This window comes from Toxotes jaculatrix, chromosome 15, assembly GCF_017976425.1.
Source record: "Toxotes jaculatrix isolate fToxJac2 chromosome 15, fToxJac2.pri, whole genome shotgun sequence".
In the NCBI taxonomy this organism is placed as follows: Eukaryota; Metazoa; Chordata; class Actinopteri; family Toxotidae; genus Toxotes; species Toxotes jaculatrix.
In genome coordinates this window covers 22085699-22101956 of record NC_054408.1, presented here as the reverse complement: position 1 = coordinate 22101956, position 16258 = coordinate 22085699, and the positions used below count along the sequence as shown (strand labels likewise).

The following is a 16258-nucleotide window of genomic DNA, read 5'->3' as shown; positions in this document are numbered from 1 at the left end:
GTTCCCAGACAATGTATCCTAATGACTTCTGTGATCTTGTCAAACTTCCTCTAATGCTACCATGAGGTCTTGACAACTACTGAATGGATTCCCATGAAATGTGGTGCAGATATTCATGGTCTCCACCAGATTCATTGTAATAACTGGTGGCATTTCCATGATCTCCTCAGCTACAGCAACTGTTCACTGTTGTAATCTTTACCCTTCCTGGTCTCACTCAAAGATGCTTTGAGCACCATATATCTAAAACATTACAAGAGTAAAACCAAAACTATAGCCAGATTCCACTCAGAGTAAGTGGGTAAAAAATATTATTTTGTGATTTGGGTAAAACCAACTTTTGTTTTAAATGTGCAAAAATGTGATTTCATCCTTCTTTATTCAAAACCCATTTTCATATCATTATCAAACATCATTAAGCAGCTGTATCACGCATCATTAATTATCATTTATTAATGAGGACTTGAAGAGGAATACAGGTTCTATCCATTCATTTTCTATTAACTTTACACACCAGGAATCCTGTCCAATAACGGGGTATCCAGCTGCCTTGGACTACTCCTTTACCCCCTCACATCCTCCTTCCCGTTCTCTCACTCTCACTTCCTCACCTGTCAGAGGTGGAATGTCGCTGGCGGATACAGTCCTCCAGGGTCTGACTCTTGACAGATGTAGTGATGCTCAGTCAAAATGTTTCCCAGGTCCTGTTCAGAAAGTAGCTTGAAACAAGCAGACAGCAGCAGAACGAATACTGAAACAAATCTGCACTGAGGAGTTACTGACAGTGGACATGGCTATAACATACAACTGTAAAACAGAAATTTTGGTCCTGGAGAGCTGTGAGAACAAGTGTAACTGACATTAATAAATGAGACCTAGGATTGATGGTAAATTGCTAACTTTTAAAACATGTGTCATTAGTAATAATATGAAAGTACCTCTATCAGTTTAGAGCATGGATGTTGACAGGGTTGTTCAGCGAGTCCTCTTCTCTTTGCCATTTTTTTGGAACCTCTAAGCCAATGGATGAAAGGAAATGAAAATATTAAAGGTAAACATATGGAGGAGGAATACAGAAGATAGTTCTATTTGCAGAAGATGTCCTGTTATGCCTATCAAAACCAACTACATCAACTCTTACTGATCACAGCCTACTGTCTGGCAACAAAGTAAATGCCCAAAAAACACAGGTTCTTACTTTTGATTATAGGCCAGACAAAGCCATCACGGGAAAATATGGAACCTTGGAGTCAATCTACCACAAAACTTGAGTTAACTCAAATCCATTAATTACAATCCGCTACTCTCTAAGATAATATCTGATATTGTAAGATGGAATCTAATTCCCTTTATGGGCATTACTTTGACAGTAATAATAAAAAGCGAATAAAAAAAATGAATAATGTGAAAATAAACAGTTGGAAAAGTCCATGCCCATGTCAAACTGCAGATGTAGTTACACATCAGGATAGAGGTTACAGACTGTGCGGTTAAATATGTAATAATTAATCAAGCTCATATTCTATGGTAATTAACCATTTTTCCTCAAGAGTGCTCTTTCATTTACAAATCTTTTCAGCAAACAGAGAAATGTAGAACCTAAAATCTGTGACAGACAAGAAGTTCTGTGGATCCACTCTGTCTGGGGTCTGCTCTCCTCTGTGGCCGATCTACATGGCAGCTTTCCAGCACTCAGCAGGAAAGGAAGTGGCTCTCAGGGGCAGTGCTCAATTCGCCCTCTACTGGGCGGAAGTCAGGCCTCAATGAGGCCGTCAGTCGAATAGGTCATGCTGTCAGAGCGCACCAGAGTTCACATCCTCTCATTAGACTGCAATACTTTCAACATCCCTTCACTGGAAAAAAGCAAAGTCAGGGAAATTGGTCTGAATTACACTTACGATAAAACAGGCTTATGCTGATGGGATTGTGCAGGTGTAGTTAGGTAAACAGAGTGTGCGTGTTGTCATTACTATTCTCCTCATACCCGCGCACACAGCACGCACACTCACACAGTGCCTGGGTAACTTATCAGTTTACACCATGTGGTGAAGACATAAAGATTCTCAGCTGCTGAAGTGTGAAATGGAGTTGCGATGTTAAGGTTCAGGTTGTTGTGTTGTGATACTGAAACATCAAGTTTGGATATGATCTGTGAGTCAGCAGAATGACACTAAGCTAACTCTGAAACCACTCTAGAAACAAAGGCATGTCCAGCCTTCCTCTTTTGAGAAACTGTAGTAAAATTCTGTTTTATGGTTGGAATAACTTTGTAATAACTTTAAAATATGCGTTAATATATATGATTTCATACTGTGTATGATTTAGAAATTGAATACAAGAAGATATGTTGTTGACGTTTTCCAGGAATTGACATGACTCAGTATGGCTAAAAGGCTACAGTATAACTTTAAAATTCAGATTATTGAAAGTTAGCGTTCTCGCTAATTTGTGCTAAAGTGCACATTAGGGCCGATTGTCTGGATGTGACACACTACTCAAACAAACAGAACTGAACAAACAAGCTAGAAACTTTATTTGTTAAAACAAGTATATAGAGTTGCTGTATTACATTTTTTTTTTATCTTGATAGATTGTGGTTTTATACATTTACCAACAGTGGTTTAGAAAGGCAACTCCTAATGGAAACAATGGCATATGTATACAATACAAACATATCAAAATCAGTTTTTACAACTTTTGTAGCAACCAATTCTTTCTATTGGTGTGCCATAGTGCAAACTGTGTTGTTTGTAAGACAGAGTTTAAGCATGATCTCAACATTCATACATCTAAACAATCCATTTTCTCTGTCTTTAACACATTTTCATTTGTAGGCTGCATTCATTGTGCCTTCAGTTCAAGTCCTTCTGTCCAGTAATGTGAATTTACAATCAGAATAATTCAAGTGTATTGGGCAGGTCTGGCTGTTTTGTTGGATAGTGATTATGACTGAGCAAGAGTGCTCCTTGGTCAGGTATGTTGCTGTGTGTATGTATGGCAGAGTACATGAAGATCTGTCAAGACCTAAAGTGGTACTTTAACCCAGTGGAGCATTTTTGTGTCCATAGGATCTCAGGAGTGATCAACCACCACGTCACCACCTGCACTTAGGATCTTATTCCACAGCTCTTCGAATTTTGGATTTAAAAAACTTAAAGTTTGATCCAATACAGGAAAGATAATATCAAGTGTCTAATTTTCCAAATGCATGAATGTTGCAACGTTTGTTTGGGTTTTATAAATGGAAGTAATAAAGTGGGGGTGACTAAGGGTGCACCGTGCTGCCAGCTTTCATCTTTCCAACTCCTATGAACCTATGTGTACTAACGCATGTTCTACCAGTGTGAAATATCACTCGAAGGAGTCCCCAGCTGTGTGTTTTCCAAGCCCTTTCAAAAAGTCCTTGAGGATTCCTGGTTTCACTCTGAAAACATAACTCAAAAAATGATTATCACAAACATATAGCTTAGCAAAAAGTGTAATAGCTTGCATGTTGGCTATGTGGAGTGGAGTGGAGTAGATGGCATGTGAGTATAATCTGTCAGCATGGTTGTATAAATGGATAGAGCACAGAACACTGAGACAATGGAAAAAAAAAAAAGTTTTTTTTTCCAAGGTCCAGCATGTGTGTTTTGTGTGTATGTGTGTTCCTGTATCAATCTGACTTCGAGCCTCTATGGCTAAGATTTCACTGGAAGAAAGAAAAGAGCTATGCCGGTTGTGAAAGCACTGCCCGGTGGGAAAGTCGGGCTGTTTGTGGCCTCTACTCTGGTTCTATTGCACCATGTTCTGCAGGAAAGCATTGGAACTGGTGGATTGGTTGTGTCAACAAGTCTGAAGTTGGAGGCCGGAGCAAGCCACAGCCCCTCCGTCCTCCCGTCCCTCTCGCCAGGGTCTCCGTCCCAACTCAAGAGCATCCACAACGGTCCACTACCATGGAGGGGATCTTGCCGTAGATGATCTGCTCTTTGCGGTTAAAGTAGAGCATGTTGATGGGCGACATCTTGGTGGGGGTACAGCAGGGACCTGCTGTCCCTCTGGGATTGGCCTTGTTCACCAGGTGGGTATGTGGGTACTTCTGCAAGTGCATGTACTCACACTCCCCTGAGCAATAGTTGGCCTTGTAGCGCTTTGGGGCAATAATCCAGTCCCAGCCAAAGTCTTCAAAGTCAACTGTGAGCGGATAGCGACAGCACCGGGACTCTGGAGAGTTCTCATCGCAGTCCAGGCCCGTGTCTCTCCTGGCTCTCTTGGGGCCCTCCGAGATCTTAACCTCCATGAATGGTTGCTGAAATTACAGCGTGTGTATTAAAACTTTGAAAATAACTGCTTTGCAAAAAGAGGCAGGTGACAACATTCAGCTTACATCTTTTAACCCGGTGCCCTCGACCTTTGATGCTGGTTTTCAAACATGGCACGATAATATTATGAAACTTTGAGTTTTAAAGAAATTAAATCATCTGACGGTTGGTTAACCACAGCCGTCTAGGTATTCTAATTGCCCCAAAGCCTGGTGCCAGTATTTGAGCCGTGTGATGTGTGTTTGTCATTGATAGTAGCTGTGTGTGTGTGTGTGTGCAGGCAATTACTCTGATTTACACAGTCACACAGAATACTTCAAGGAATGTGAAGCAGGTTAGCTTTTATGTAATCAAGCAGTAAGATTTGAGGTTATTGTGGACTGGGCATTGGTCCAAATACAGGTGTGCGCCTACATGGAGTCTGTGTTGATGAACAGCTTTCCAGAGTCTTTTAAATCTTAATTCCTTCTTCCAGCAGTGAAATGCATGAATGTTTAACCACTTGCTGATTCTGCAAAGCCTCTCTGTGCACTGAAACCTCTGTATGCCTAAAGTTAAAACCCCTGTACAGGGCAACAGAAAAGTCCAAAATACTTCTATTGAAAACCCAATTAGAATCTGGATTTTTCAGAAATCATTTTTGTTTCTCTCAGGACGGTCCAATCATCATACGGATTAGGACTTGGAGCCCAGATAATGAACTGATCCAGCAGCTGCAGCAGCAAATGGCTCTGCACACATGCACCCGCACTATTCACTCCTGCAGGTTTACTGATGAGATACACTAACCCTAACCCTAACCGCCAGTTATCACTTATAGCAAAAACATCATAAAGTTCCGTTTGATGTGAGATTAAAGGTTCGGCTCACCAGTCCTTCCTCTCCCGGCTCTGCGGAGGTCACGGCCAAATCATTTCCCCTCGAATCGAACGCGTTAATCTCGATGCCCCAGTTAGTCTCAGGCTGCCGCAGCCAGACACTCAGCACTTGTTTGACGTCTATACTTTGCCAAGAACTGACCCCGGAATTCACGTCGATCTTCAGGGAACGGATTCGTATGTGCCTGTTCCCGTCTGTGACCGGCATCAGGCGGGATATCTGCAGGAACACAGTGGTCGCCTCGTCCGCCGGGCGCAGATGCACCCAGAGCTGCGCCCGTACTATGCGACTGGCTTGAAACTTTTGAGAAAAAGAGAAAAAGCAGCACTTTGGTTCCTCATCCACTTGGACGATGGAGTCAGCTGAGGAAAGACAGGGAGAGAAAAGGTTCTCAGCGTGCACCGGCCATGTGTGATTGAAATTTACAGACAGAAATAAACCGGTGTAAATTAAAATCCGTGGCACGGAATTTGAACTCTGGAAGCCTGCCCTGTGCGTAATGACCACGCGCCCTCAGCCAAAATGAATTGATCCATATGCTGTTTTAAAACTTGGTAATATTTGTGTGTCCACATTTACAAAATCAAAACCTGGTTAAAAAAAACCTAGCTACATGTTGTCAATATAAAGCCTATTTATAGCGACTCCCGCGCGCTCTGCCCCGTGCGTAAAAACCTATTTTTGAAGACAACCGAGCTCGTTCTTTTCATCATGCAGAAACAAAAGAAACAAAGCGAAATAAAAACTTACGTTCAGTGGCCATCATCATTATTGTCTCCGTGATAGCGTGCTCATCATCCTCCTCCATGACTACATCCTTGTTGTCATCTCCCAGCACGTCGTACTGGTCGAGAAGCTGCTGCAGCGGCGGCGCTTTCGGCAGGAGCTGCTTCACTATATCTCGGCTGATGTTTGGAGCTTCTTTCATTCGCAGTTTGCTCAGAATCTGAGATTTTATCGCGTTTAATCGCATGGTTTTAATCTGCTGCCGGACCTCGCAGGTGGCGCACTGCTCCGTGTCTTCTGGGCTGGTGGCCGAGGGCTGCTGGTGCGTTTCTTGGTCGCTCAAAACTACTGGACCCAAAGCAATCAGCAAACTAAGATAGAGCACAATCTGAGACAGATGCATTGTCTCTAAGGTGTGAAGTTTGATTTAGAAAAAAAAAAAAGATCCCCTGGTGTGTGTGTGTGTGTGTGCGTGTGTGCTGGACCTAATGCGTGACTGAACTGCGTTTGGATTAATGTCGCACTCTGATAGGCATCATACTTTATTAGCGCGCACCTTTTTATACTCCAACTTTAGCCTCTTTTGTGTCGTCAAAAACTATGATTGGCTGGACAGGCAACAATGAATTTCAACCGACTGACATGAAAACTTTTTTTTCGCTGTCAAACCATAAAGGGATGCAGACTGTGAGCATGTACTGAAAGTGGCCACAGATGGATAAACTCACTTGCCGTGATTGCGCAATGGGCACAGGGGCGCAGACTGGAGTGTGTGCAATATTTAATGCACTGATGAAGATCAAATTAAACATATGCACAACAAACAACACGTGATTTAGACCTGTTGCATTAAAATGAACAAATAAATACAGATAATGCAGTTTCAGTCAAAATAAGTCGGAATAAGCTGCGTTTCTTAAAAATAAAATAACTTTTAAAAATCAGTTTGTCAAATTAATATGAACTACAGGCATGATTGATCCATCAAATGTCTTAGTCTGCATTTCTCTGTGCCTGTGTGTTGGACAGCACATGGATGCAGCTGTTTCTGCCCTGATGTGGGAATAAATTTCACCCACGAGTAAAGATAAGAATTCAAATCATATGTAATGTCAGTCAAATCCTCTCTGTTGGTGTGGTCTGTTAAGGTCAGGTTTCCTTGTGAGAAGCGGATTATCGGTTCTTGTCAAATGAAAACTGGAAATACATCGTTTCCCGAACGGAGATTTAAACTAAAATCAGTGCAGATAAATGAATTCCTTGGTCCAGGATTTTTTTCTCTCCAAATCCTTGCTAGTGAAACCGAGTTGTAGGACATGAGAAGAGAGCGCCATCATGTGGCCGGTTATTAACACGCGCATCAAAAACGCTAAAGAAATTAAACACGTCACAAAATAAAATAAAACTGAGGAACAGACCGTTTTCAGACAGCCTGCAAGACCAGAGACCCGTGAGAGGAGCTCGTTGACTGCAGTTTTATTCACAGTCAGCTGTTCTCTCACAGGCGATGGAGACAGCTCTAAACACTTCACCTGCCAGATTCACTAATCAATACACCCAAGACCGAATACTGATAGATCACTGATCACTGCTAAAACCGACAAGCAATCATCTCACTGGCTCTCTGAATTTATAAAGTCCATGAAATTCCTCTTATAAAACTTCGCCTTTTATTAAGACATTAATAACATGCATAGGTAGGTAGGTAGATAGATAGATAGATAGATAGAGCGTAAAAGTATATTTCCATCACATTACATTATTATTTAAACACAGTATACTAATATTTACGAAAGGAATTTACATCTGAGAAAAACATTGGCTGCAACTTAGAGACAAACGTTTGACTAAACCAGGTTCTATTTCTTAGAAACTACTAAAAACCCTAACTAATTCAAACTGACACAGTGGATACCTGATGTACTGTGAAAAGGCTGCTGTAAGAAGGCGGAAGTGTTGTTGAATGGCTGTGATTGGTTGTTTCATTGCCTGTGATTTTGCTCCACCAATCATAACGGCCGTTAACTCAGCGAGCGTAAATGGAAAGGTTATGGCATAGTGTTTGTTAGTGGGACTTCCAACTGCCTTGTTGTATTTGTCTGTCCTTCACTGTGAGCGTATACAACATGTCTCTGTGCAGGTGGCCTGCATGTAAACTTCACTCAAAAAAAAAAAGGAACGTTAAACAAATTTAAGTACCAATTTAAATTAAACCGACATTTATGAAAACCAGAGATGAAAAGACATGAAGTAGAACTGTGCACCTTTGTTCTTCTGCTTTTCTATATTTCATAGACAAAAATGTCCTTTTTACTCCTTTGTGCTATTGTTTGACAGGAAGTTACTTTGAGGTTTAAGATCAAATAAACACAGATGCAGAACCTCCTGCAGCTACAGCGATAAAATGCTGCTTTCACTGCAGATAATAACCCAGTAACATAAGCTCATGTATCATTACATGTTTACATGGCGATATAGTGTTTTTGGGGGGGCCAAGTGTTTGGTGTTCTTTAATGTGGCCGCCAGGTGGCAGCGTTGCAGCAGCCACTGTCTGCGCGGTGCAGAGCCGCTGCAGATCGGTAATTGCCGTGGAGCGTCGTTCGTTGCGCTGAAGTCAGTCCAGACTCTGTGATTCCTCCTCTGCTCCGGAGCTGCACTCAGCGTTGACCGACGTGGAGGAAACAGAGGGACAGTGTTCCGCCTGGTCCACCAGCCTGGGAGTGTGTGTGTTTTCCTTTTTCTCCCCCCCTCAAGAGATTATTTGGAAATCAGGTGCGGAGCGCTTCATCCCGCTGCAACCAAAGAACCAACGAACAGCAGCAGCAGCAGCAACTTGGGAGATAATTTTGTTAATTTTGTTTACACGTTGCACACAATCGATAACGTTCAAGTTTGAAGTTCAGATGCTGTCTGAAGAGCTGAGGAGAGGACAGACGAACCGGCGCGACAGCAGGTGATGTCCGGATTATTATTTACTTGAACGACCTTGGGTTATTTCCTCTGTCGCCGGATTATTATTATTATTTTTTGGTGGGATGGAGAAAAACCTGACGCGTTTGCCACACACTGTTAAAAGTATGCACATCTCCACAGTACGTCTCCGTCTTGTGTTGACATATTTATTTTAATTTCATGTTTACACAGATATTTCCACTGAGGCTCAGATGAGTTGGCACAAAAAAAAAAAAAAAAACCAGCTCCACACCGTGTTGTTCAAATAAATCACGTTAATCCAAATCCCACGGGGCTGTCTGCCAGCTCGTGCTTCCACAGTTTTTGGTGCACGTTAACATTGAGACACACTTCCAACCATTTAAGCTCATTAACATAACATCAGACCTGGGAGAGGGATTGTGAGACACTTCAGATTCGTGGAGCTACAATGTGGTTTTACTCTCAGTGAGACTCCCCGTTCTGCATAAATGATTCATGGCCTGCGTGTTGTGTAGACTACAGCAGGCAGCTTTCTGAATGAAGCACGTTTCCTGTGCGCCAAGGCCTGTAGTCCGAGGAAAGGGGCTGTCACTGTGAATCAGGCTGCGAGGGCTCGGTTAGTGGAACAGATGGGAGACACAGGCTTACAACAAAACAGCATCAGTGCACTCAAGCTAGAGACAGACGTCCCTGTGACATGCTATACAAAATAGGCCGAGGGATTGAGTCATAAAACACTCTGAAGTGGTGGGGGGCGGTGAATGAGTAACACACTTGATGTGCAGAGGAGCAGAGCGTGGTTAAAAATGACCCTGCAGAGGTCAAGGCCTTGACCTGGAGCCAGCCACTGGAGCCCGGGTCACGTAGCTGCCACAGCCAGTACGAAAATCGTTCACAATCCTTCCCTCGTTCCTACCATCTGGTATTTTTAGTCTGTGTCTGATGGAAACTAAATCACTGAAATCCTCCCTCTTCCCCTATCTCTTTCCACTCTCTTTCTCTCTGCAGTTGAGGAAAGGATGAGCTGCAGTCAGCAGGGGATCAGGACTGACTGTTTCAGCGCTGCCAGAACCACAGAGGGATGGGCCTCTTAGCTGGTCGCCCTCCAGCGCCTTCCAGATCACCTCCCTCTGCTCTCTAACACCCCCCCCCCCCCGATCGTCACGCATGTTGGCACTCAGACATGGGTGAGAGTGGGAGTGGATGACAGGAGCACAAAGGTGACTGCAGCAGAGAGAACTCGAGGGGAAGCACGGTGCTGCTTCTGGGACGTACTGACCGCTCACTAAGATGAAAACGTTGATGTATGAGTCACAAATCTAACCAAAGACTGACGCACTTTACTGTCAGCACACATCTCCCACCCTACAGTTAATCAATGCTACATCATCCAGAGTATGGGGTGTGTCAAATCCAAGAGGAGCGACTCTGGAGCCCAAAATGCAAACTCCACAGAGAAGGTGGAAGGCAAATCCAGGGGGACGAGGGGCGAGAAAGCCTACTTGGTTCAGTCGGAGATGGGTTCGGCGGCGGAGAACTCCCCTCAGGTCAATCCAGTGCTGCTGGAGTACGCCCAGAGGCTCTCCGAGGAGATTGTGGCCCGGGCCGTGCAGCAGTGGGTGGAGGTAGACCGCCGCTACAGCGACATCCCCTACATCGAATGTGATGTGCCATGACACGGGAAGGTGTGTGACGGGCGAAGAGGCCGGGCCGAGCCGAGACTGCTTTGACACCGATACTGGAGGTTTTTACGTGTGAAAGAAGGTCAGTCGTCTCAAACACTTTGGTTCAGAATGAATCATTCAAGCGTCTACCTGCTGTGAGCGGGAAAATGAATGAGCTGTCAGTGATTCACTTTGACCTCTTTTTAGATTGGATTATACTTGGATTGAGCCTAAAAACCCTCCTCCAAAGCGACCAAAGCACTCTGATCCCGTCCACGTTTCTGTGATTATCTGTTTTAAAGCTGGAGCCTTACTGAAAGCAGAGCGTCTTCAGTTGGATATCATCTTTCTCAGACCTTATTTGTCCCCTCTCTCCCAGTAGGTGTTGGCTCTCCCTGGCTGGACTCATAATGCAAAGCAAGAAATCCTGTCAGATATTGCTTGGAATCATAATGTCCCTCTTTGCCAGTGAAAGTCTATCCCGTCCATTGATGCTGTCCTGGGGCCAAGGCTCTCTCCTCTTATGGAGGAAGTTCTATTAATAGATCCCTTCATTTGGTGGAAGGCTTTCATTTGAAAACCTCCTCTGGTCCCATCAGATCAGAAACACACCCAACTGTCCGGCTCCCCCCACAGGCTGAAGTACTCCCGTGATGGCCCACCTGGAGATCCAGGGGCAGAGCCACAACGAGGAGCATCATCCTCAGCCCTGTTTACCGCATTGCCATTAGGCAGCCTCGACCACAGCCATCCATTCACCCGGCCGTGTCCTGAAAATGGGTCCGGGAAATTATGTGTACAAATGCTGTGTTTCCTGCACTTCAAGATATTCTGTACACAGAAGATGCAGGACAAGAACTGTGACATTAGGGCTCAGATCACATGGGACCTGCTGGTCTCTAAGCCACGAGGAAACCAAGGCACCAAGATCGACACACTTTTTGAAAAAGAGTGTGGTTTCTCAACAGAAGGGAAGTTTAAAAAAAAAAAAAAAGAAAAACTCTAGAGTTTTGGCTAAAATGTTAAAGGCCTAGTTTTTTGTCAACATTGTCATTGTACAAATACTAACTGAGAAATACTGCCATCTGCCCTACAGAGGACAACAGCACAGATATGCAAACCTCGATACCCATGACATTTACATCCAGTACATATATATAAATGGCTTCTTAAAATAGTGTTGTGCTGCTCTATAACAGAGGACAATAATACATAACAGGGGACAGAGTAGATATATTTGGAATAGAGGTTCACAACCGCCAAAGTCCTTAATGAATGTTACTGTTGGCCCAGCACAGTTCAGGAGGCTTCTGTGAATTGTTTTATACCGTTTGTTTTGTATCAGAGGGGACATCAGAAAGGTCAGGTCTTTTGCTCATTGGACAGAGGGACAGTGTAGCTACAGGCCGAGGACTTGGAAGTCAAATCGAGGAGATTCGCACACAGGTACTCTTTCACTGATGTCACTGGGATTTACCCAAAATTCAAGTTGCATAGCTACGAAACTGCTAAGAGCAATGAGGACTTCACTTAAACTGCCACTCAACGATCTGCAGCGATAACAGCTTTGAATAGAGTCGTAGTCAGGCAGAATACTCCAACACAAGATCATAAGCCATAAAAACGGTGGCAGGTAATTGTCACCACTTGCCTTCTGCCAAGGTCTTCTCTAATAACAGTGACAGTGATTCCATATTGACGTAAAACTGGTCAGTACCAAGAAATAACAGTAGAACACGTGTGTAAGTCACACTGTATTGGTAAGTTTAACCAACACAGATGCTGTGTGAGTGCTGTCTCAAACTCTGCTTCACTTTACTGAAGAGCAGCATCATTCAGAAAGTTGATGAAAGGCTGTATAGTTCAGGGGAGCAGGGTGATGACTGAGTGCTGTGAAAACACCTCCCCAAACCTGGCCCTCAAAAAGTGGACCCAAACACAAAAAAAAAAAAAAAAAAAAAAAAAATCTAACTTGCACTAATCTGTTCAGACAGATTAACTCTTGGGCTCTTCCCAAACATGTTGTGAAAACAGTAAAAGATTAGAGGTGACACTGTTCTCCACATGTCATACTCCTGATTCTTAATCGGATGCCATTTGTTTTGCTTCAGATAAAGTGATGAAGGCTAATCTCTCTGCTGCGCTGACAACTGTTTTCTGTGAATGTCGGGATCTAAACCAAAAGGCTGGTTTCAATAGCACAAGAAACAGCTGATGGCAGTGTGAGAAGAATGTGTTTGTCTCCGTTTGGTCACTTTATTTTACATGGTGATTTGATTTTTTTTTTTTTAATGAATTAATGACATTGAGAGTACTGACTCCAAACCAGGTGATGGCAATCTATTTCTTAGGCTATACAGTACATCAACGATGTTGCCATAACACTGATGTCAGGCTTTACAGGTCAAAGTATTGCATTTCCAGGGTGAAGTCACCGCTGAGATGTTTCATTTTTACTAATTGTGGTATCATCTGTGTTTACAAATTCACAAAAGGTCCGTTTTTTAACTCTGGGACTGATCAGGTCAGGTGGTTGTCTGAAACTGTAGGGACTAGATCGGCACTACGAAGAGTTTAAAACCAGATCCAATGTGAACGCCTGTCTTCATTCCAACATCTGTGTCTTCCAGCTGACGCTATTAAAACTGACCGAAAGGCTGCCAATGCTTCCTTTGGAAAACTGTGATTTGTAGTTTCAAAGGTCACTCATTTAAAAATATTTTATATGAGCAGGTGTTTGGACAGAGAAGGGAGATAATACTGCTGCTGCTGCACTGGCCAGACTCACCTCACACACCTTTTCCCTGAGCTGCAGGGCTGTGGGGTGGTTTAAATTAGGAATGCAACTAACAGTCATTTTTATTATCAGCTAATCTGTCGATTATTTCCTTGATTCATCGTTTTGACTGTCAAATATTAGAAATTGGTGGGGGAAAAAAGCAGACCCTCAGATCCTGACCAAGCTGGAATCCAGCAAATGTTAAAACAATTATTCATCAAAATAGCTGCCAGTGAATTTTCTGGTCTGCAGCTTTAAACACGTTACTTAAGTTCTTGATAGTTGAACCCGTTTGTTTAATTCCCTGCACTACTCATTCTGCCATTGCCTGTGGTACAGGTGGTGATAAGGGTCTGACTCCTGTACCCACGATGCCTCTGCTGTATCTGTTTTACAACGGTCGAAGCAGCTGTCAGTGAGTGAGTGACAGAAGTTAAGCATAGAAGAGATGAGCTGATTTGACTATAAATACTATGAGCAGTCTATAAGAAGCCTGATGAATGGTGACAGAACCACATGCACTGTCTCCACAATGTGTCTGCTGCCAAATAAGTTTAAAATAACCTCCACGGATCAGCTCTGTTACACGATACACGTCTGCCTGCGGATCATTCATCATAAAATAACTTAAAATGAGTGACTTTGTGCATATTCCTAAAGGACAATATTCATTTAACTTGCAAACCATACCGAAGTGTAAAAACTGATGATGCCAATAAATCAGATTTATGCCTTCTACTGTTACTGTTCCTCTGCTTCTTGGGTATTGAAGCTGTGAGGCCGAAGTACACACTGGTGTAACATCTTAGTGGCACACACTGTCTCAACAGTGTTTGTTTAAAATGTCTGCGGAGCGAGACGCGGATGCACAGCATCCTGTAAAAGAGGGAACACGACAGGTTAAAAGTTCAGCAGAGTGAAGGACACGACTGTTCGCCAGCACTTGTTTGAACTAGTGGTGGCTATAAAGCATTAAGGTTTATGTGAGACGCCCAAAGAAATAGACTGTTCTCAGTGTGTTTGGCGGTTTATTGTCTCTTGGTCGTCCTGTCTGCTCTGAAGGCAGAGCTGTGGAAGACTGACAGACTGTCTGTAGCTGCACTGCTGCTGCTTAATGAATATGACACACAGACTGTTAGAGGCTCTTACTGAAATGAGACTGACTGTGTGAATATGACAAAGGCAGGGAAGATGAAAACAGACCTGAGATGAAGGTGACTCACAGAGGATTCAGACTGGGTCCAGTGTTGGAGTCTTTAGTTTGAATTCCTCCGACTCAGACTGAGAGCTTCATCATTCGTTGGCAGGACTCAGTGGTTCTCCTTTGACTATTTTACCGCTCAAATAAAATATGCAAGGCTTCCTGTCAAATCTCACACCAGACCTTTAAAGACCAAGGACCGGTTTGCAGCCCAACATGCAATTAAAATCAATGTGTTTACTTTCTGGACTTTCATGACTGAGCAGCAGCTTGGTGCTTTCATGCTGATAACTAAGGCACTTCACAAACACGGGTCACTGTTGTACAACAGGAGGTCAGAAAACACACTGCCCTCAATTACTGCAGTTCTTTTAAACACAAGAGGTACAAGCAGTGTCTTCACTCACCAATAACCCACAGCATTCTCTGTTACATTACCAGCTCTGTTTATTGCCATCTGTTCCAGTACCAGTGTCTAATCTGACTCTGGTCTGGTTGTCTCATAAATAATGCAGCTAATGAAAACTAATGTTTAGGAGGTGATTTGATTCCTGCTACAAAAAAACAACAACACGTCTATCAGAAGAAGTTACTAAACACACACAATGTCTCACACACTTCAGGCTGCTGAAACCAGAGTTCTTTAAAATGCAGTGTAACAATCATGTAAATACATTCAGAAGAAGTATTGATATAATCTATCACGTGTCGTGGGAGTGTTATCTCACTTATGTCAGAGAACCGATTTTTAAAAAAAATTCACATCACATCTAAAAAATAGAAACCACTAAAGAGAAAATACTGGAAAAGAGGAAAACGAGTGAAACAGAGACAATAAGTTATCTGTATTAGAACAAGTGACCACTCTGCAGCGAAACAGACGATACTGATCTGTGTCACATCAACAAACACCCACAGGAAATGTAACAGAGCACTCAGTACTGAGATCATTTTCCCTTCCCATGTCCTCATGTTAATGCAACGCTGCTGTCCTGCTCCTCCAATCTGCAGCAGAACACAGATACTGCTCTGCAGTGTACACAGAAGAGACTCCACTTCCACTGCAGAGAAAGTTTAGTGACACAGGGCGTCTGTTAGCTTCTGTTACTATTTTCTGTTTCTGGCTGTGAACATGAATCAGACCTTATTGTATGTATACGTCTGAATTTTCCTCATCTGTCACCAGAAGAACAGAGAAAATGCCTACAGTGTTTACCTTAGTTTCACAGTCCTCTCAAATGACCACAGAGGGATGTGGAGACAGGAAGCAGCCGCTTACAGTAGGCTTAGTAGTGTGTGTGTGTGTGTGTGTGTGTGTGTGTGTGTGTGCGTTTGAAGGCGAGAAACAGCTGCTGGCTGACGGGGCATCAGAAAGTCAGATCCTTCTCTCCCAGTGAGGAGAAGCACTGGTCCACGCTCTGGTCAGACACCTCCTCCAGTGTTGACGGGTTCCACTTGGGATTCTGGTCCCTGTCAACCAGCACTGGAGACACACAGAACATCAGGACGCAGGACAGGATGATGTGACTTAGCTTCAGCTAAGAGGAGCAATAACTGATCTATGACCTTTCTTAACCCTTACAGACAATTAGTGATGTTGAGTTTAGACTAAAATCGCTGCTACACCTCATGGACAGTTACACACACAGTGTGTGTGAGAACAGGAATCTCAGCAATAATCTAAGTCCCTGCAGATAATGTGTATTATGGTCATGTTGGACGATCACTGTACTGAAATTCAACATTCATCTTATTCCACTCTTGTTGGCCATTT

At 43.3% G+C, this 16258-nt stretch overlaps 3 protein-coding genes across 3 annotated transcripts in view; 1 reads left to right on the top strand and 2 right to left on the bottom strand.

Annotated features, from left to right (window-relative positions):
- Nucleotides 1-2516: 2516 nt before the first annotated feature.
- Nucleotides 2517-6421, bottom strand: mstnb (myostatin b). The gene is made up of 3 exons (XM_041057610.1): nt 5931-6421; nt 5172-5542; nt 2517-4288 (listed from the first exon to the last, which is right to left on the bottom strand). Exons 1-3 carry the CDS (start codon nt 6307-6309, stop codon nt 3908-3910), a joined length of 1131 nt encoding a protein of 376 aa, XP_040913544.1. The 5' UTR covers nt 6310-6421; the 3' UTR covers nt 2517-3907.
- A 2108-nt stretch (nt 6422-8529) lies between these two features.
- Nucleotides 8530-14019, top strand: LOC121194897 (small membrane A-kinase anchor protein-like). Its single transcript, XM_041058029.1, has 2 exons — nt 8530-8859; nt 9849-14019. Exon 2 carries the CDS (start codon nt 10238-10240, stop codon nt 10514-10516), a length of 279 nt encoding a protein of 92 aa, XP_040913963.1. The 5' UTR covers nt 8530-8859; nt 9849-10237; the 3' UTR covers nt 10517-14019.
- The window catches only part of hibch (3-hydroxyisobutyryl-CoA hydrolase), a 23341-nt gene continuing 20480 nt past the window's right edge, over nt 13398-16258 (bottom strand). The window contains exon 14 of the mRNA XM_041058027.1: nt 13398-15967. Coding sequence (XP_040913961.1) covers nt 15852-15967 — 116 coding nt within the window. The 3' untranslated portion in view covers nt 13398-15851. The remainder of the gene's footprint in view (nt 15968-16258) is intronic.

Excerpts from the sequence above, each read along its gene's own strand:
- mstnb (XM_041057610.1), bottom strand. The coding sequence starts at position 6,309 with ATGCATCTGTCTCAGATTGTGCTCTATCTTAGTTTGCTGATTGCTTTG. Across the intron at positions 5,543-5,930 it reads AATGATGATGGCCACTGAAC|CTGACTCCATCGTCCAAGTG; the intron begins GTAAGTTTTTAT and ends GTCTTTCCTCAG. Across the intron at positions 4,289-5,171 it reads AGCCGGGAGAGGAAGGACTG|CAACCATTCATGGAGGTTAA; the intron begins GTGAGCCGAACC and ends CTGTAATTTCAG.
- LOC121194897 (XM_041058029.1), top strand. The coding sequence starts at position 10,238 with ATGGGGTGTGTCAAATCCAAGAGGAGCGACTCTGGAGCCCAAAATGCA.